Source organism: Nipponia nippon, unplaced genomic scaffold (assembly GCF_047370975.1).
Source record: "Nipponia nippon isolate SJK-2023a ecotype South Korea unplaced genomic scaffold, ASM4737097v1 scaffold_5, whole genome shotgun sequence".
Lineage (NCBI taxonomy): Eukaryota > Metazoa > Chordata > Aves > Pelecaniformes > Threskiornithidae > Nipponia > Nipponia nippon.
The window spans coordinates 30,749,427-30,769,773 of NW_028262369.1; the positions used below are offsets into that span (position 1 = coordinate 30,749,427).

The 20,347-nt window shown below is 46.8% G+C and overlaps 1 protein-coding gene across 1 annotated transcript; it reads right to left on the reverse strand.

The window, feature by feature from the left end:
* Window positions 1-611: 611 nt before the first annotated feature.
* Window positions 612-20,015, reverse strand: RAD54L (RAD54 like). The gene is made up of 18 exons (XM_087732429.1): window positions 19,913-20,015; window positions 19,690-19,776; window positions 18,502-18,621; window positions 17,676-17,736; window positions 15,752-15,887; window positions 14,902-14,971; window positions 12,142-12,430; window positions 11,545-11,669; window positions 9,592-9,742; window positions 7,549-7,675; window positions 5,352-5,426; window positions 4,793-4,923; window positions 4,572-4,682; window positions 4,303-4,426; window positions 3,906-3,984; window positions 3,631-3,810; window positions 2,021-2,184; window positions 612-826 (listed from the first exon to the last, which is right to left on the reverse strand). The coding sequence occupies exons 1-18, from the start codon at window positions 19,913-19,915 to the stop codon at window positions 625-627; spliced, it is 2,235 nt and encodes a 744-aa protein (XP_087588555.1). The 5' UTR covers window positions 19,916-20,015; the 3' UTR covers window positions 612-624.
* Between the last annotated feature and the right edge of the window lie 332 nt (window positions 20,016-20,347).

A 20,347-nucleotide genomic window follows, 5' to 3' on the forward strand; every position in this document is an offset into this window, starting at 1 on the left:
GGGGATCCTGCCCATAACAAAGCACGTGGTTTTAGAAATGGAACTACCTGATTTCCTACTGCCTGCGTGATCTTTCAGGCCAGATGTTCAACATAGAAGCTGAAATTTTTTTCCCCTTGTACAAATCCTTTTGTTCCTGAGTAATCAGCAGGGTTCACATTTCACAACAGAAATGGATCCTGCAAGTTTCTGATCAGCAGCTGCAAGCTGTAGCCGTCAAGGAAAAACACATGACTGTGCACATCAAGCACTATAAAACTGCAGGCTTAACTTAAACCTGAAGACAAAACTTGGCTGAGTAGAAGGCACAGACACCAAGAGCACGAGAACCAGTGCTGAATCCGATCAAGCGCACAAGGTCCAGTTATTGCTAGTTCCCAAAGGGCTGTTTTTCAGGCACACAATACAACAGCAGAGAAAAAGCCATGGAATCCTTGCTGTTGCAGTAGGCTGACCAACGCTAAGGGCCTTCCCGCCTCTCTGAAACCATGCTGCTCTGCTATTCCACAGCCACACAACAATCCAGCGTGTACTGCTACCCACTGCCCCTTTCCTTGAAAGGGATTAAAGTGGGGTGGACTGCCACAGCAGCCTGCCCTTGCCCCCACAGGGGACAGTAACCTGTTAGGGAATCCCTCGCTGCTCCTCATGGGAGTGATGATGGAAGGTGAAGGTGACGGCAGCATCCCATGCAGCCTTCAGCACAGAGTCCTGCAGCCCCCGCTTGTCGGCACAGTGGTTCCACTGGGAGAGGTCAGAGGTACAGTCGGACCCTTCAGGAGGGGGCCGTACCTGGTGGCCGTTCACACACCGACGACACTTGATCCTGGAACAGAACCAGCACAAGGTCAGTGCAAGGTTCCTCCACTTCTTTAGCTTACGGGTTGTTTAAAAAAATGCAGCCCAGTAACATTTGGATTAACTCCCCTTCACCTGCAACACTGGCAACTGGTTTTTCAGACAGGATTAATTACTACCACATTTCACTTAAACACACAACCACCTTCTGGCATGTGCGACAGATAAGGAATGACTCATTTTGGAGACCCCGGTTCTGTTTCTAACAGCACTCCCCTCCATGTTTAGTCATGTGGGAATGGTCCGGCAGGACCCAGAGGATGTTCACGAGGAGTTTTCCCTGAAAGGTGAGGGATGTTGCTTAGAGCAGATCTCAAGTGAACACCCCTACTGCTAACACATTCTTCGCACTGCATCAGGCTTCCTGAGTTCAAGAGAGCACACTGTGCTCCAAACCGCTCCATCCTGGCTCCCGCCATCGCCACCAGGTTCTGCTCAGGCTGTTTTGGAGATGCCCTACTGAGCTGCCATGTAAGGAGACAAAGAGCAGCAGCAGCCCTGCCAGCAAAGCTTGTTGCCGTGCAGACAAGATACCTACACAGACCTAAGCTTTGAGTCACCTTAAAACTAATCCTCTTCACTTCTTGCCTGAACTAAGAGTCTTAACTTTCACAGTGTAGCATTTTACTGCACTCCCTGTCCTCTTTCTGGTGGCTACAATACCATAGGTCTCATGGATGGGGGAGAAGGGCAAACAATGGAAAAGAGGATTCTTTTAGTCCCCAGAACAGCACTTGGGTCAGCCTCATGAATTCTTAGCAGATGGAGTAGCCCTGGCAGTGAAAGTAGCTCAGCATTTGGAGATTACAAAGCACCAGGAGGAGAGCGGCAAGGAAGGACCAAGCTCAGTTCCACCAATTTAAACAGTTCTGATCAATTTCTCCTGTTTCATCAGTGGCAGTATGTCACAGCCTCCAAACACAGGCAGCAACAGGATAGTTTGCTCACTTGTCCAGCCAGCACAGCTTTTCTAAGACAATAAAAAGGGAGGACAGCAAGCAAATGTTCATCTCCGGGTGGTTAACAGCTTCACAAGCAGGGACACTTGAGGCCCTCTCTCTCTGAGCTTCCTCCTGCTGCCTGAGGAACCCCAGAATCAGTAGACCAAACTCTGAAGGGTTTTCTTTGTTGACCACATCCATTGGTCATTCGGTATACTCACTTGTCATGGGTGTCACTGGTGGTGGTCTCATTCAATGTGAAGAGCTCCTTCAGCTCCCCAAGTGAGAAGTGCCTTTCTACATCCTGCTCTTCATCCACCACGCAGCTGCTGAGGGCCTTCTTGTGGGTCTGGCGTTGGAATATCTTCTCCTCTATGGTCCCCGTCTACATGAGAGAGAGAGTCAGAGATGAAGCACAGTTGGGACATTAGTGTTAAAGGAGCACAACGTTGGGAAAGTGTCACAGATCAAACGGCAGTAAGCTGTCATGACCACTTAGTGTCTTGCCAGACCAGTACAGATGGCAGGCAAGTTAAGTAGCTGCACTCCAACCACCTCCTGTTTGGTTGCTGATCTAACCCCACTCTGCTTCTCTTGTCTTTCACTGTGGCTACAGGAGTGGATCCAACAGGAATACGGATGAGGAAGAGGTGGAGCTGCCACTTGTGGCTGGAGCTCACACACGGCACCAGGTTGTGCTGACAGGAAGGAAGGGAAAGGAGCTGAGCAGCTACAGCTGGTCCCTGACAAAACCACCCAAACACAACCCCTGCCAAAAAGGAGCAATAAGGGCTAGCCCTGCATGACACGAGCATCACCAGTATTTGCTGGTTCACCCACACACAGATTAATCACATCCACTGTCTGGAAGGAGATGACTACCTCTAGGACAGATGTGCAGAAAGTACAGCATGCTACATTTTTTAAGGCAAAAATCTACGAGCAAAATGTCTGTTTTGCAAACAAATGTAATACAAAGGAGGGGGATGATTAGTCATGAGTTGCAGACTGGTTTCCTAGTTCTAAAAGGAAAGGAGCTCCCCACTTCCAGGTGTGGCCAGGTCAGAGAAAAAGTGGAACACCATAAGGAAGAGATGGGCAAAGAACATCTGTTTTGTTAAAGTAAGATAATAATTGATCAAGGAAGACAAGCTTACAAAAAAAATAAAAAGGAAAATCACAAAAAAACCCCCCACCACCAACCCCAACAAAAAAAGCACCAAAACAAAAGAACCCCACAGTCTGAACTAATGAGAGGTGAAGGTGAACAAGGGCAGAGAGGTGACATTTCTGAGCAGTAGTCACTACTGGCACTGGTGGACAAATTGTTACAGTAGCCTGAGAAGACGTGTCTCCTTTGTGCTTTTCCCTTACAGAGCAGCTATCCCACCTGCTAACTGGCAGCCCCATTCCAAAAGCTGCTGTAATTCTGGGAATGTAGTTGCTGTTTATCAAGCACATGTACAGCCAACCAAAACAGACTGCAGCCAGACTGACAAACAGCAACTTCGGCATCAGACACCCCACGAAATTAAAGAAGTTAGATGCCTAAATGACTCCAAAGGAGCATCTGATCTGGAAAGCTGCAGTCGCTTCTATTCCTCAGAAGCCAGTCACCATTAGAAACCAAGGCCTGCAGTAATGACCCTCCAGCTTGAACCTTCATGGTTTTCCATGGCAACACATCTAAGGGTAGGAAGCAACTAAGTTCCAGTCAGTTCTGGTCACCAACACAGAAGAGTTCTTCCCCTTCTGGTCCCAATCACAGCAGCTGCAGTCTGGGCTGGCACCAAGCACTCCATGTTGAGGAGGTGAGAGGAGTAAGACTCACTGAAAGCAGTCGATAGATGTAGCATGTCTTCTTCTGGCCATCCCGCCACACACGAGCCATGGCCTGCTCATCATTAGCTGGATTCCAGTCTGGGTCGAACATAACCAGCCTGTTAGCCCCGATCAAATTCAAACCGCAGCCACCTGCTTTGCTGCTTAACATGAAGATAAACTCAGGGCTCTGTGGAAAAAGGCAAGCTTGGATTAAACTACAGAGGCAGCCATACTTTCACTCACAGCATTCAGAACTGCTCACATCTGGCAAGTTCTACTTACCGAGGGGCTGTTGAAGCGCTCCACAATCTTCGCTCTCTTTTTAATGGACATGGTGCCGTCCAGCCGGACATATAAATACCTAGAATATACAGCATTTACAACAACCAGACTGCTGCGACCTTTAGAGCATCCTACTTGAAAGAGAAAAATCTTCCACAAACAGCCTTGTAGCAAGGGCCTGGGCTTTAGGAGCTTTTGCAGAGGGCCAGAGCTTTTCTGCTGAGTGACCCCCGGAGCCAAAGCACAAGCCACATTAGTTCCAATTCAGGAACATCCGAGGTAAAAGACAGATCACAAGTTCCTGCTGATAGAAACTTTAAAAATAGCCAGTTTCTTTTACAGTGCAGGCTGCAAGTACAGTCTTGCAGGATTAAACAAATGAAGCTCAAAGACAAACCTTCTGTTCCTGCAGAGCTTTTCAAATAGGTCCAGTGTCTGAGTGTAGTTAGACACTAAAACCACCTTGTCGTTACTGGTGCTTTTTGTAACAGCAAGGATGTAGTCCAAAACCAGCATCTTTCCTGGATAAAAAGGAAAAAAAAGAAGAAAGCTAGAGCAGAAGTTCCCGAATTCTAGACCTTGGAGGGGCACTTGATAAGATGCTAAATACAGTCTCACGGTTGCCTGTGTTAGGCAGCACATTTGTACTGTTGAGTTCCACAGTACCTGAAAGCTGGGGTTCCACAGATTTGGTGCTGTAGCCAGCAGGGAACAAGTCCAGGGCTCCCATAAAACCTTCTTCCTCTTCCACACACTTATCATGGATAAGAGCAGGGTCTGGAGGGCAAACAGAGCTCAGACTGGAAAATGCACAAGGGAGAGCAAAAAAAAAAACACGCTACCAACAGTGCAAAAACCAAGCCCATTACATGAGTGGAACAACTCACGATTGCAGAGCTTCTTCAGGGAAGTGATGGAAGAGAGAGATGACACACTGATTTTGCCCTCCTTCAGCTCCTCCACTGGCTTAGCTTGCTTCAGGAAGTTCTTATACAGCTCAGCCTGCAGAGGTGTCAGCCTGAAACAGAACAAGAGCTCTGCAGTCTCAGCCTGCCCCCAAACCAACCCCATCCTTCCTCCTCCATCTACGCAGTGTGTTCCTTTTAGCTCCTGCGCTCAATTTTTTAGCTACAGCACAGACAGCCTAGAACTGCCTCCAAGGCTGATGGTAGAGCACTGATATCTCAGCTGGAACAGAAGCTTGCAGATACTCTGCATGGTCCAGGGCTCTGCTGTGCACAGCTGCCCAGAGCACGCCAGCCGGCTGGCAGAACCACCAGTTGTGGGTTGTCGGTCGCTGCTTCAGGAGGAAAAGCAACATATTGCCAATGGCTACAATCTCTTTCCTCGAGGGAAGAAGTCACCATAAGCACTGAGGAGATTTTTGCAACTTTTTAGTCCTTCCTGTTGCTCCTCCCTTTCCCCAGGCACAGTATAAGCTTTTACCTGCAGCAGACCACCTGCTCAATCTTCACTGGCAGGTATTTGGAGAGGATGTCTGAAGTTCTTCGGATTAAACACCTGCAGGGAGGGAAATGAAGATCAGATGCTTGGATTATATCAAAACTCTGTTTTATCAATATTATTCCTCATGAGCTCAACACAAAATCCCTTTGATATCTAATCTCCAAAAGCCTGTGACAGTCCAACACACGGCAAAGGCCAGACACCCACCATCCACACTAAGCCACGCTAAGAGGCTCCATCAGCCAGTGCTACAGAGCCCAATATAATCCCACTGTCTTTGCGAGGCCTCCAGATTTGGTTCATGAGATTTGGAGGGATCAGGCATGATTCCACCTAACAGAGCCCAGTCCCTTACGAGAGACGCTCATCTCTTCCTCAGACTACCAACAGCATTCTCAACTCGAGCTACAACACACCAGTGGCATGGACAGCAAACAAGGACAGGAATTAACCACCACACACCACGGACATAACCCAAAGTACAAGCAGGCAGCTCCCCAGTAACTTAGTAGCCATCCTCAACCAAGACGGGTTCATTGTCTGCCCCAAGATTTCAGCAAAGGGTATATCCTTTCGAGCTCTAGAAATGCCCCATGGAGTAGTTCTACCACACTTCAGAAAAGATGGGATGGACTAGAAAAAGTGCTGAACTGAGCAAGCAGTATAAGAAAGAGGTGCAGAAACCCAATTCTGCCAAGAAACATCAGAAATATGATGTTACGAAACCTATAGAAGAAAAATAGCTGGGATACATGACAGCCCCAAAATCTGTCAAAGGCTGTTAAAGAAAGGAATAATCTGGTCTCCAAAGCCATAAGCAGTAGGATGAAAAGTAACAGGCTTAAACTGCAGTAAGGAAGATTTATGTTACACATTAAGAGCATTTTCTAACTGCAAAGACAGTGATGCCCTGGAAAAGGTGTCATGGGGAATTTGTAAGGTTTTCAGTGCTGGGTGCAGGTTAAGTAAGGTCTAACGCCTTCTACCTTGGGACAGCAAGATGGATTAGATGCCTTCTCCAGGGCCCTTCCAGCCTTATGCCTGTGATTCCACATATCTTTGCATCACTGTCTCATCTGTAATTCCTACCAAATTCAACTGATTCATCTGTTACTACTTATGTGCTTCATCTTCCCTACTTGTGTATCATGACTGTTGCACAATAAAGGAAAGGACACAGACCTCAACATAGGCAGGCACAAGCATTCCTGAATATACTTTTACACCACTTTTCCATCACCTATAAAAAGAAATAAATGCACCTCCAGAAGGAATAAGCTTTCCTCCTGCCAACATTTCCTTTCTCCTAGGCTTCTGTAAGCTGACCTGAGTCAAGGTCAGGGCTGTCTCTATAGAGAGGCTGTACTCAGTGTGAAATGCAATTTACCATGACTATGAACTGCAGGATTGTATTAGTGATGGTTGCAAAAGTTCAGATAAAAAAAAGAAAAAAGAAACGAAGACACCAGCAATGGTGAGAATTCAAAAGAGTCTCTACTAAGAGTTCTTATAGAGACAAGCGATTGCCAGCAGATGTGGATAAATTCGTTGTATTCACGAAGACAAAAGAAACCAGGTTTAAGCAAATACCAAAAATCAACCAAAGAGAAATAAGACAGCATTTTACATCACAGAGGTGCTTCTTGGGGATCAAAAGTCACGTCTCTGACACTAGTAGGTTAATCCCATTAGCCCTACAGAGCCAGCACAGCTATTGAAATGTGCGCTGGACTCTTTTGTGACTTGGGCAATCAACAGCAAAACCGAGCGACATTCCTTATACTCTCTCTGTCTGCCACTCAACATCTGGGCTGGATGGATCTCAAGTCTGACCCAGTCTACACTGTACTTATGTTAACAGAAATAAAAGGATGCTGCCTGACTGTTCAGATTCCAGGAGAAAACAGAAACATAAGAGTCAAATCATGATTCAGTATCTGAGTACATTTGCTTGGGGGTGACTGCAGCTAACCGTGCCATTTTAATGTGCTATTTTTCAAACTAAAGCTGCATACTATGTAGATCTCTTAAGCAATAAATACTTGCACAATCACTTGCTGAATAGACATAACTGGCAAGAGAATTCATTACAGCTACAACTGTAATTTGGAAAGATACCAGTCTACACCAAGGGTTTATGCAAGAGCTCTGCAAAGAGAAGAGGGATGAAGTTCACCTGTTCACAATGCTGATCAGCTCTTTAAGCCTCTCTTCTCCTTTCTGTCGCTCAGCTTCACTTGCATCTGCATCTCTGCCTTTCAGGATGGGAATTTCAAAATGTCTTTTAAATTCCTGTGCAGTCCCTGTACAAAACAGAAGTGAAAAGGTGACAACTACTACCAAATAACCTTTGATCAGTACCCCACAACCCCAGTTATCATACCACAAGCACGGGGCCCAGCAGAGTTTGTTAAACTCTCACCCCATTGGTATGATTAGTTTTCCTTTCTAGCCAGGAAAGATTCAAACAAGACAGTCAAATCTGTACAACAAAAAAATCATTTTGTACTCCACAACAATGCATTGCTAAAGGTCATACAATTTTACTTAAACCTGAGTCCAGTCAGGCATGTACTGTTTTTGCTCACATTCCAGCTATACTTTTACTCCCAGATTTTGTCCTTGCAAACAACAGCACAGGTGTTATGTGTGCCTGTTGCAAAATTACCTGTAATCAGTTGCTTATTATACTGGTCACAGGCTGAAAGTGGGAAAAATGACTACTGCATGCATGCAGCTTTGCTGGCAGTAGTTACAGTATTAACCTCATCTCAGAAAGGATGAGCTGGAAGTACAGGGAGACTAATCTTGCCTGAAGTACAGGTCAAGGGGGCAGGGGAAATCACACCAGCTCCCTGTAATAACTACCCAAAATTGAAGCACATGGAAAAAGCAGATGTAGAACATCTACCATCCCATCCTTTCCTTGAGAAATCCTGGGGGCAGAACAGCTGAACAGAAAAAGATACAGCCCAAATGTTGCTTGTAAGACTAAGAATGTGGTGAGTGGTGTTTAACTAGAGTTGTACGTGCACTAGAATTAATGAGAAGCCTCTTGGACTGGACACCAAACAATCCAAGACAAACAGGGGTGACAAGTTACAGCAACAAGGAAATTCTTTACAGATTGGTTTATTTTCATTCCTTGACAGAAAAAAAAATTACCTCTCTTGACAAAGACAAGCTGCTCCACACTGGAAAGCAGTAGACCTGCTCCTAACCCAGTGATGCAGGAGAGGATGCAAAGACTACTTCGCTTTTAAAATGAAAACAGAGCTTGCAGACATAAACAGAGCATAGGAGCCAGAGACAGAATATTTCAGTCTGCTACCAGCAATTTTAGAAGGTGTTTGATCCTGAAAACTCACACTAATCAGTATCTCTCCTCCAGGCTCTGTTCCTTCTATCTCAGATTAGTTAACCCCATATTCACAGGCCTCCCTTGCCTTAAAAAACAAGAGCAGTCTTAACTCCAAATGCTAGACATCACCCTTAGCTTTCTCTCAGATTATCTGAAAGCAGGATGGCAGACCGTCAGAAATTCAGGCTTTGCTGCCTAACTCTGCCACAAAGTACACCACTCCGCCTTGCACCAGTCACTTCAACCTCCTGTGCCAGATGGATACAAGAGAGAGAGCAGGGAAAAGCTGTCTCCCAGGCTGCCTCTGTACTCAACGCAGAGAGCATGTCATGTCAAACCCTTGTCTCCACAGAGCCTCTCCTGCAAAGACATCATTCCTGGCTTAGATTTCTGAATTTTCTACAGCCTGGGAGCACTGTGGGAAGTACCATTACAAGCTGGCTCTTCCTGCCCAGCAACTCCTGCAGTATCTCCAAGGGTTTATTGTCAGAGAAACTCCTAGCCTACATGGACATTTTGGCTGACCAGTATAGCTACAAAAGATCAGCCATGTAGTACTCAGGGTTATATATACATTTGACCTTAATAATTAATTCCCCTTCCAAAACACCTGTTAGACTGGTGTACTTTAAATTACAATCTTCTTGAAACAGAGCTCTGATGATATACAGCTTCTAGAACAGGGGACTCTGACCTAGACTTTCTGGATACAAACTGAAGGAGAATAAGTCTCCAACCTGCACATGACCTTTCCTCTCACTAATGTCTTGGTTGCTGCTTTCACTGGCACTGGTAGCTAGGGGAGGCCTTGCCAGCAGCTTCCCCCTCCATCATGTCTCCGACACATTCACATCTTACCTAGGATGCCTGAATTGACGAAGTGCACCAGGCTGAAATATTCAAGCAGGTCATTCTGAATGGGAGTGCCCGAGATAAGGACTCGTCGAGGTGTATTTAAGCTGTTGAGAGCCTGGTATGTTTGGTTTTCAGAGTTCTTCAGTCTATGGCCCTTTGAAAAAAGAAAAAAGGAATGAAGCTGTTAAATCCAGTGGCCCTGATAGGAAGCAGCTTGAAGATTCTCATCCACACTGACATGCCGTATCTCCCACAAGGCATCTCACCACTTTTCCCATTTCTGGTAGTGGACTAAGTGTTGTATGTGTATTCAACTGTTGTGACAGACTTCTTTCAAAGGCAAGAATCTGGTGGGAAACCTGAAGCCATTACATGAGGCAACATGACATTACAAGCTTCCGAGACTAGGAACATCTGACCCACACCAAGGCAAGAGGGCCTACCATGAAAATAACCACCAACCACATGGTCTAACTATATGAACTGTTTCCTGTTCAAAGACAGGGACATTTTCAGCTACCAGGCACTGAACTCTGGAGCAGTAACATTGCATCACCAAAGGTCAAGATCACAAGCCATGCAGACCAGCTATATCCAGGACTGCCAGGCCTTTCAACACTAATAAAAAGAGGTTCTGCACCTCTTACAGGGGTAATCTGAATACAGGCCCCATTTCCCACGCCGGGGAAAAGCAACTTTATTAGCATCTGAGTGCTATGCTGTAGGACAAAGCATAAGCGATGAGATGCTTTTTACAAGTGCCAGACCACTGCAGAGCTGAGTATTTATTGGGACCTTACAGAAGGCACAAGGCCAAGGACCTGCTTTCCCAGCATCCCTACCTGCTCGCCCCATCCCAGGGGCAGAAAGGTGTGGGAGTTACACTTGTGAGGATGCTCACTCTTTTCAAGCTCCTCTCAGCACTGTTCTAGCAAAGACAAAACCAAAACACTGGGTGGCACTACTATTTAACAAATCCCCTCCAACTGGCAGTGGAGGACACCTCAACAGTGGCTGAGGGCCCCAGCTTGATCGTTTCAAGGAGGCAGAGGGCACTTGTTTTATTTTGTCCTTCAGAGCATCTCTGGTTCTCACTACCTATAACCACAAATAGGAAACGATAAAAACAACTCCATTTCAGCCATGTGAAAGCAGAGCTTGACAACACAGGCTTGGCAAAGCTAGACCCAGCAGTCAGCAAGCAGGGAGTCAAGCCAGGTCTGTCTCTTCTTGAACAAGAAACATATGAGGTAACTCCTCACTCAGCTCTCCTACCTCTGCCCCAAGCAGGAGGCTACAGAGAGAGGAAGAGGGTCCTGCCATGGGAATGCCCTTCAAACTCCCCCACAAGCACAGAATAAGATGGCCAGATAAACTGGCTGACAGCAGCCAACACCACACACAACAGCATGCACAGAATCATTTAGGCTGGGAGAGACCTCAGGAGTCTCTAGTCCAATCTCTTGCTCAAAACAGAGCCAAGTTAAAAATTACTAGGCAGAACATGAGGCCAGGCCAAACAAAGTACTTCTCACTTTAGCAAAGACAGACACAAACAAATGAAAACCAGACCAGTGAGCCAGGGCACTACCATCCCAACAGAGTAAGGTCTCTTTCAGAGTCAGAGACAGGCAATGGACCTCATTTCTGCTACATATTTCACACTGAGAGGACCCTAGTAGGTGCCCCCAACCTGCCAGGGACCTATGAAGTGGCCCCAGCTATCACCACCTGGATTTTCTTCATATCTCAGCTCCCGAAAACACCCTCTCTTGTTCAGGCTCACCCAGTATGGATGAGCCAGTTACTCAGCATCTCTTGAACACCAGAATGGGTGCTGTCCACAACTAAACCTTGTTTCCCACTGCCCTCCTCCCTTTTAAGAAAGCTGAGCCACTTTTGCCCAGATCTCAAGAAAACATCAGGAACAGATTCTTCTTAAAGATTCCCCTGTACCTCATCACATATGACCAGCCCAACACTGCCCTTCTGTAATGCCTCGGCATGGAGTCGGAAGGTCTCATAGGAGATGATCAGGATGGGTGAAGGCACTCGCAGGCCACGCTGGTTCATAAAGCCGACTGCGGATGGAAAGCGGGAAAAGAAAAAAAAAAAAGGATGACAAAAACTAATAGAAAAGGGTTCAAGTTCTATAGCCAAAACTTTTCACCTTAAAAATCTAGGAAAACCTGTCTGCTTCAATTACTCTGTAGCATCCCTTCCACCCATGTATACCCATGCTCCCTTCCCCACAATTGTCCCCATTTCCATCCCCCTCCCACCTCTGCCCACTCCCTTCCTGGCTTCTGGCTGGAGCAAAGAGGCACTGGGACTGCCCTAGCTTAAGCACATGACTGGACTTGGATTATTCCAAAAGATCAATATTACCAAAATGCAAGGGCCTGATCTAAACATGTTAGTGGAGAGACTTTCATCAGTCTCCAGAGCTCTAATGACAGCTCAGAGATGTTCACATCAGCTGCTGTAGCCTTCTTCCAACACAAGATTTTGGCCTAAGCCAGCCAACCGCACTGTTTGAAAACATTTCTGTACCTAGTTTACGGTCAATCTCTTCTTTGGAGCCTCCATCAATGGCCAGCGGCTGGATCCTTCCTCCCAGCCATTTCTCTACTTCATTGTACCAATTTCTCACCAGGCTGGAGGGAGACACCACCATGGCTTTTTCGATTTCAGGCTTGCAGTCTGGACTTTGCCGGAGAAGCGTCCACATGAGTGTGATGCACTGCAGGGTTTTGCCCAGCCCCATTTCATCTGCCATGATACAGCCATGACTCCCGGGGATCCGCCGGCTCGTCACACAGTCCCAGAGGAATTTCACTCCCTACCAAAAAAGTGTTCTCTCAGAGCAGGATGGGGACGTCAGCAGAATGACAACTTCATTACAGCTTCATTACCGCAAAGCACAGGACTGATACTACAACAAACAGCAAATGTGTGTAGCACATCCCTAGGGACATGCAGTGTTCTAATGAGACAGAGGGAAATCACCCGAGACGCAGCTAAAATGCAGCCACATCTGGTTTGGAACAACATAACTGGTGCCAAGACGTACCTCATAACATGCACAAAATCCTACTACATTTTAACTGTACAATTATAACTAGCTTCCAGACATGAATTCCCAGAAATTTCTATCCTTGGCTGCACTAGATAGGCCCAGCCCATCAGCTAACCTGCATCCATCACTGCAAACGGGTTAATCATCTTAACAACACCCAATCAGGTAGTTTTAAAAACATAGAATCATAGAGGGAGCAGAATGGTTTCGCTGCCTGACTAACTCCCAGAACACCCTCAGCAGCCCTCATTGCTTCTGCCTAGAAGCGCAATGACTCGCCTGGGGACTCAAGGTCCAAAGCAGATTTAGCTTCAGAGAAGACACAGGGCTGAGGTTATAGCCCACGTCACATGGTAGGAGGAGAGCTCAGCCTTGCATTAGGCTCTGACACATCACCAAGACAGATAAAAGGGGGAAGAAAAAAAAAAAGATAGACCCTGCAAAACGTTCCTCTATTATGTGATGATAGAGAGTCAGAGAAAACCAGGGCAATGTGCTGGGAACATATAAGCTCCCCGTGTTGTGTCAACAGAGCAGGGAGTGAGGGATGCAACCTAAACACACCTGGATGGATTCACCCCTCTGTGCTCCCCTATTTAGGACTGGAAGATGGAGCACTTTCAAGTCCTTTTCTTTCTTTCTTAGGCCGTTAACAACAGATTAATGAAGTTTATTTAAGCCAGTTGAACAATTATGAAATACATTACTGACTAAAAGAGTGCATTTGGCTGGGGATCCAGTTGGGTAACCTCCCAGCAACTGGGGAAAAGACATGGCAAAGATGGAGCGAAGCTGTACAAAAGTCTGGGAGCATCACCTGAATAAAGCAGCACAGGAACCTTAGCAGGCAAAGACTTACTAGTCAGACTAGAACAGAGACTGCTTTATCAGAGATATCTACCTGTCAAAAAACAGTGTGCCTAGGACACCAACGTCACTATCGTTACTTGACAAAAGCACCAGCAGGCAGTATCTTACCCAAAAACAGAGCGCCTCCAGCTATGTAGCCAGAGACGAGTATTACACTGGGTCACAGGTTCAGTAACAGCTCTGAGATAAAAGTACAAGCTAGGAGCAGCCTACAGCACTCTCAGAGCCATCTGAAGATCTCCCATGCAGGGACACATCCAGCTTGACCTGCTTAGCCTGCAGGATCAGCAATTACAGCTTCCATCTGTGCTGCCTCTAGGCTTAAATGTTAATATACTGCATCTGTGATGAACTTCAAACTGTCTAGATACCTACATTAGATATTTGGAGTACACACTACTTCGATATTGTGATGTTGTACATATTTACAACATAAAATGTTTTTCGGCACTCTCCACTGGCGAATTCCAAGTCTACATAGGTCACGGACAGCTCACACCCACAAAGGGTAGCCTCCACATAAAACACAATGAAGTAGGAATCTACTCCACACCGTGTTGGGAACCATGGTACCAGAAAGAAGAGCTTCAGTGTTTCCTGGCTCAAAGACTGCAGATCCAATTAATTCTGCTGACCAGCAAAGCACAGTGGTGGACAGCCTGCCCTGCCCAACTCAAGACTGGGCTGCAACATCATCTATGGCAACTACATCCCATCCCCTTCCACACTGAGTTCCACTCAGCAGAGCTACATCTCCAGACTTCAAGATAAGTAAAAGCTGGACTTTCAGCCCTGACTCTGCAAGATCCCATTTCCCTGCAGAATCTGGTCTTTTCCTAAGGTACCATTGGTGACACAAAGGTCAGCCAATGTGCTTTCCTAGACCTGTGCAACCAGTGCACAACGGTCACAGAAACTCCCCAGTTTCCACTATCAGCTGACCTGACCTACAACCCCACAGAGAACACAACTGTGCATTAGGCAGCATCACGTTTAGGCTGGGAGTGCTCTGACCCTGCCAGATCAGAGGCAAGAGAAGAGAAAGTTCTTACACACAAGAAAGCAGTAAATTTCCACGTTTTTAAGGACAAACAGGACTGTTGTAATACTCCCAGCATGTCCTCTTGCTTAACACAGGACAGAGAATATTTGCAGCATTCAGGACTTTAAGAGGATGGTTAAAACAAGTGTTTCACTTTGCATTTGCAACAGACTAGAGTCCGTTAGGCTGTCACAGACTGTTAGTCTGTGAGGTCTACGTAGTCCTCACAGTTGGTGGGTTACAATTGCAGCAGAGGAACTGCAGCTTTTTGAAATGCACCAGGTCCTTCAGCCATACCCTCAGGTCCCGATGGAAAACTTACTTCTCTCTGATGGGGCCGTAAAACACGGCTGAGGACAGGATCCACCACAACATGGACAGGTGCTTTGTCCCTGCAGGAGGCAGTCAAGGAAGAAGACAGTGTGATTAATGAACTCAGCACAGCATGTTTAGTTTTTTAAAAATCTCACTGCTATACCGAGGACTCCCCAGTGGCAGGAGGGAAGCAACTGCCAACAAGAAAGGGAAAAATGGATTAGTTCAGTTTTGAGAATGAAGTCACACAGGCCTGATCTACAATCTAAAACATCAGTGAAACCACATATTCAAGCTGTGGTTAACACAAGGGCAGAATGTGGTTCAGAGACACAGTTAAGAAGTCATTATTATTTTCCTTGTTTCAATAACAATAATGTAACTGCATTACTGGAGAGAGGAACCCCTTCCTCTGTCCATGAAGATCCAGCTGACAGCCCTTGCAAGTTATAACAACCACACAGAAGGAACTACTTAAGAATAAAAACCATTAGGCAGCATAACATTTGACTGTCAATCATGTCCTTTTGCTTGTCCCTAGATGCTGATGTTTCCTGACTAATGACTAAGCCATGAGATTTTCTAAGCAGCATGTGTGCATCCTCATTCCCTGCAACAGGTTTAGATTTTTGATGAGTGGGAGATGAAACAGCCTGTGGAAGAACGCAAACAATCCAGCATGGGTACATTCCTTCTTTGATTGTTACCATATCTGAACCAATTCAAAGGCAGAATACTTGGAACCAAACTCCCCTTGATGTTCAGACCCCAGTTCAGACACATTTGGGAAGAAAGCACACAGACCTACACATACAAGGAGGTCAGAGCTGAAGTATTTGTGCCAGGTGATGACTCACTTGTCTATTTTCAGCTGGTCGTGGGCACTCAGCAGTGGGGGCTCGTACAAAACCAGAGCTCCTTCCTCAAAAGGGTCATGGAGAGGACTCCTCAGCCCTGCCCGTTTGATACCCAGCGCACGCAAGCCCAGTGGCCCTGAAAGCAAACAAAGGCACAACTCAAAGAACAACTTCTTCCTGGAAGAAAGCAGAGCCTTGCAGAAGATTCTGATTACATTTAGGAACAGTGAATTAATTGGGTGCTGGAGTGGAGACGCAGGCACAATTGGTGCAGACAGCAAACCTACGCAGGGTGGTTGTTTGGCCACACTCTGCCAGCACACAGCGGGTAGCTCTGCAGCAGGAAAGAACAGAATAAAGGAAGAGAGGCAAAGATGGAGCAATGGCACTGCCCGCCACATTGCGCGCACCAAAATGGGCACGACTTGGGTGCAGCAGATGCCATATATGCTGACACACAACAGTATAAGCTGTCTTGCAAGGTGACCGATGGCTTCATCCCAGACCTGTGCCACTGGCATCCAACCATAACCAGGCACAATGTTTCCCTCAGTTGTCTCTGGGCATTGGAGCTACTCCTAATACCCAAAGGTGGTTGTTCTATTCTTCCGAAAGACAAGCAGGGTTCCAGAATGTACGCCTCAGCAGCTCAATAAATACCTTCCCACATACATAGTATATACCGAGGTCAAAGAGGTCAAATCCTCTTTTTGGATCAGCTAAACCAGACTTAGCCAGAATTGTACCCTTTATGCAAGGTCAGGAATTGATCTTTAATAGTGATGAAGTTTTACAGTATCATAGTTAGCGCCATACTGCCATTACCTACTCTAGGGTATTATTTTCTCTCTGATGAGCAATAGTAGATGTTTGGCCTTGGAGCCAGTTTCTGTGAAAAGCAGAAACCAAGCATGAGTCCCTTTTCCTAGTATTATATTTTGATGTCACGGTTTTGGAATGGAGATGAACACAAAAAGAACACGCATGGAAATCCCTTTTCCTTCCAAAACACAGGCAACTGTGCTCCCAGGATTGATTTTGCTTGGGAAAGATTCAAGCAGGGTCAATTTGCCCACTGCTTGCTAAAGCTCCTTGCAAAACAAGCGTGTATCACAAGCTGAGGCAACAGTGCACGCGCACCGAGAAAAGAGCACATGAAACAGCCTCATCTCCCAATTAAGAGAGGAAGATAACAGCCACAGAACACAACTTCCCCCGTTACAGTTCTGTTTCAGCCTCCTGACAAATATGCTTTTCCACAAACTAACTTTGTCAAACACCTTTGGGGCTTGTCATTTCATAGTCAGTGTCTGCTTACGGACATATTTTTATAACTAAAGTTTGAGTGAAACTGGTTGATTTGCATTTGAATTTTTCATGTGAAGGGGAAAAAGGGGACAAGAACGGGTCCATTTGTTTCTGAGATCTTGTGTTTTACTGATTCAAACCGGCTGAGACTTTGAACTTCAAAACTGCCTTGCTTTGAAGATCACTTTGAGACTCGACACACCAAGCCAAGTAGAAAGAAAAACTGGCACGTACTATCTTTTTCACTGACAGCCTTCTGTCTGTTAGTATCATTAGGGTATTATTTAGATGGTAAACCTTCATCACTTGGAATTCGTCTTGCTTTTGTATTTGCGATGTGGTGTACAATCTTCTGGCACTACATCAAATACATAGCAGTCAGAACACAAAATCCAATTCTGAAATGTAGGATTATCCAAACTAAACACTAGTAAGAAATATGAAGACTTTGCTAATGTGCCAGTATTTTTCTTTCAAAATTAAGTCAGGATTTCTGGAACATACGCATCAGTGCAAAAAATAACAATAATCCCCACAGATATATTTGACAGGCCTGAGCATCATCTGTTTTACCCGAGCAATCAACACAGACAGTCCTTAAACCTCCTCATCTTACCTTTATAATTTGGAATGGGGACTTTGAAGGGTTTGGACAAAATGCTGCGGATAAAAGCCTCCTAGGAATTCAGAAAGAAAACACGCTTAAGAAGTCTGAAATAAGAGATTGCTCAAGAAGGCAAGCCCAGGACATTTTTTGAGAACTCAATTTTGCCAAGTGCTGAGAGTCCCTCTATTCAAGTGTCAGCTCCAACTGTTTTCAATAATATCTAAAAGGAAGAAAGTAACAAACCAGCACAATTCCCCCCACCAACCCTGCTTTTCAAAACTATTTCCCTTTGGGTTTTCTAATGTGTGAAATTGATTTTTCATAATTCCTATCTTCTCAAATCCACTGGCATTATTCATTTCTTTAAACGCTATTGCTTCCTCCTGCCTTGGTGATTCAGTCAGGCAATTCATTTCCTTTAAAGGAGCTGGGTTACCATTGTAGAAACATCCATGCCAGACCAGCAAGCACCCAGCCAGTTCAGCACCCAGTCTCCAGCAGTGGAAGCCCAGAGAGAACCGGGCGAGCAGAGAGCACTTGAGCCATCTGTGCAGAAAGCTTCCCATGTCCCTGGGCACTGTCCTTCACCTAGACCCCCACAGAACTCTCTTATTCAGGATTTCCATTACAGAAAGTACCCCCACCACACCTTCTTCAACATTAAATGGTCAGAGCTAGAAAAAGGTGTCTCCTAAAGACTCTGTATGTGTGGCACTTCCATAACACCTCTGATGAAATGGGTCCATGGAAATTTAGCCCTGCTGGGACTCCCTTGATGAATGAGCTCCATATGCAACCCACCTGCTATGGTGTGCTAGCAGTAACACCCACTTACATGTTGACTGCTATCCAGGCAGTGAGGCCTATTGGTCAACTGAGCCAAGGGTTTCCTGAAAGGTGACCTGTAACATTCTCCACTCTCCGTCTCACTGACAGGCTTCTGTCTCTTACGAGTCTGAAAAACAGAATCAAGACAAAACAACTCAGGGGCAGCTGGTGAGACCAAAAGATAAATGCATCACTGTCACACTCAGTAAGCACCTAACCACACAGACAATCCACCCAGCCAGCTGAGTATCTCTGAACAGACCCAATCATTACTCACACCCACTTCCAAAGGACGGAGCCAGCAACACCACCAAGGTCACCATGCCCTAAAGTTTAACCCGCGCAAAGATTGAAATACTTTCCTAGTTAAGAAAATAGCTACCACTTTCCAAACTGTAAAAGGGCAGGCTTGTCTGTGCTAAGATTTGTCCTGTCCCCCCACCCCCAAAAAAGCAGAAGAAGGAAAAGGAAGGGTCAATAGCATGGAACAAACTACATGAAAGTCCCCAGAGGCTCGCACAGCATCTGTTGTTACAGAGGTGAAAGGCCTCACACTGAAACCTAAATTTCAGACACTTTGCAAGGCATGAAGTAAGTCATCGATCTGTTTCCTGATTTAACAGTCCTCTTCAGATTGAGGCATGGTTTTAACCACCTGCTGGCATAGAAAAAGGGATTTGACACAGAAAGCACTAGGTAAGACTAGTGAGAAAAGAAACAGAAAGCACTAGTGAGACCTGTATGACACAGAACATAGCATCGTAACATTCTGTTTTGTCTTAAACATCTACCTATTCTTAGTTACAGCCCTCTCACAAAACACTTGGAAGCTCTCCCAGGGCTAGCTTTTTCCGTAACCACGAAGCACCACCTTGTACACAACAAAGTTCTACCAACTACATGCCCAGACACAAGTTTTCGCCCAACTGGTGAAAACAGCATAAACCTGGGGACTGATCCTCAATCCCCAGAAGACAGGGGCGATAACAACCGCCGATCAGGCCCCAGGGACTGACTTGGGCAGCGGCGGGTCCGCCGCCATCCCGCACCGCATCCCCCTGCCCGTGGCTGGCGAGGCTCCGGGCGTCCCACCGGGCCGAGCCCGCCCCAACCCCGCCTGGGCGAGGCCAGCCTCGAGGCCGAGGGGCGCGGGCGTTCCCCGCCGCTGCCGAGGCCCCCACGTCCCCTTGCTTACCGTCGGGGGGTGCCGGTCCTCGTCCTCCTCCTCCTCCTCATCTCCCGCCTTCCTCTTGGCCAGCTGGCTGGGGGCCAGGCTCCTCCTCTGGAAGAGGGGCACAGTGCACACGCACACGCACACGCACACACACACACTGAGGGGACGGCGGGGCCGGGGGGACCGCGCAGTCCCGCAGGCCAGACCAGGCCGGCCCGGCGCCCCGCGGCCGCCCCGCACTCACCATCGCCTCACGGGGAAGGGGAGAGGGGGAGCGGTAACGTCCCGCGCGCGGAACGGTTCGCGCGCGCCGCGCGGGAGGCGCGAAAGGCGCTGGGGCGGGCTCCGCCCCGCCTCTTCTCCAAGGCAACAGGCGTGGCCAAGCGAGCGCCGAGCCGTATCGACCCGCTCGGGGCTCCGCGGAGGGAGGGAGCTGTGGAGAGGGAGGTGCCTTCCCTTTACGGTCACCTTTCAAAACAGGCGGGCGCTTTTGCACAATTTTGTGTTATTTTACACACCCACCTGTTCAGAGTATGGCTGACCCTGAAGCCTTGATAATGGACCAGCATCAGCTTGCGCACTCACAGAACAAAAAGACACCCCTTTGGGTACATCCAGAAGGGTATTTGGGGGGCTCCGGGTGAAAAGCAACCTCAGAGCAGCAGCCATTTGAGCGTAG

Bases quoted from the DNA above. Each gene is read 5' to 3' on its own strand.
- RAD54L (XM_087732429.1), bottom strand. The intron at 4,924-5,351 runs GTAAAAGCTTAT...GTTCTGTTTCAG, and splicing joins GAGCAGGTGGTCTGCTGCAG to GCTGACACCTCTGCAGGCTG. The intron at 3,811-3,905 runs GTAAGTAGAACT...CTTTTTCCACAG, and splicing joins AGCGCTTCAACAGCCCCTCG to AGCCCTGAGTTTATCTTCAT.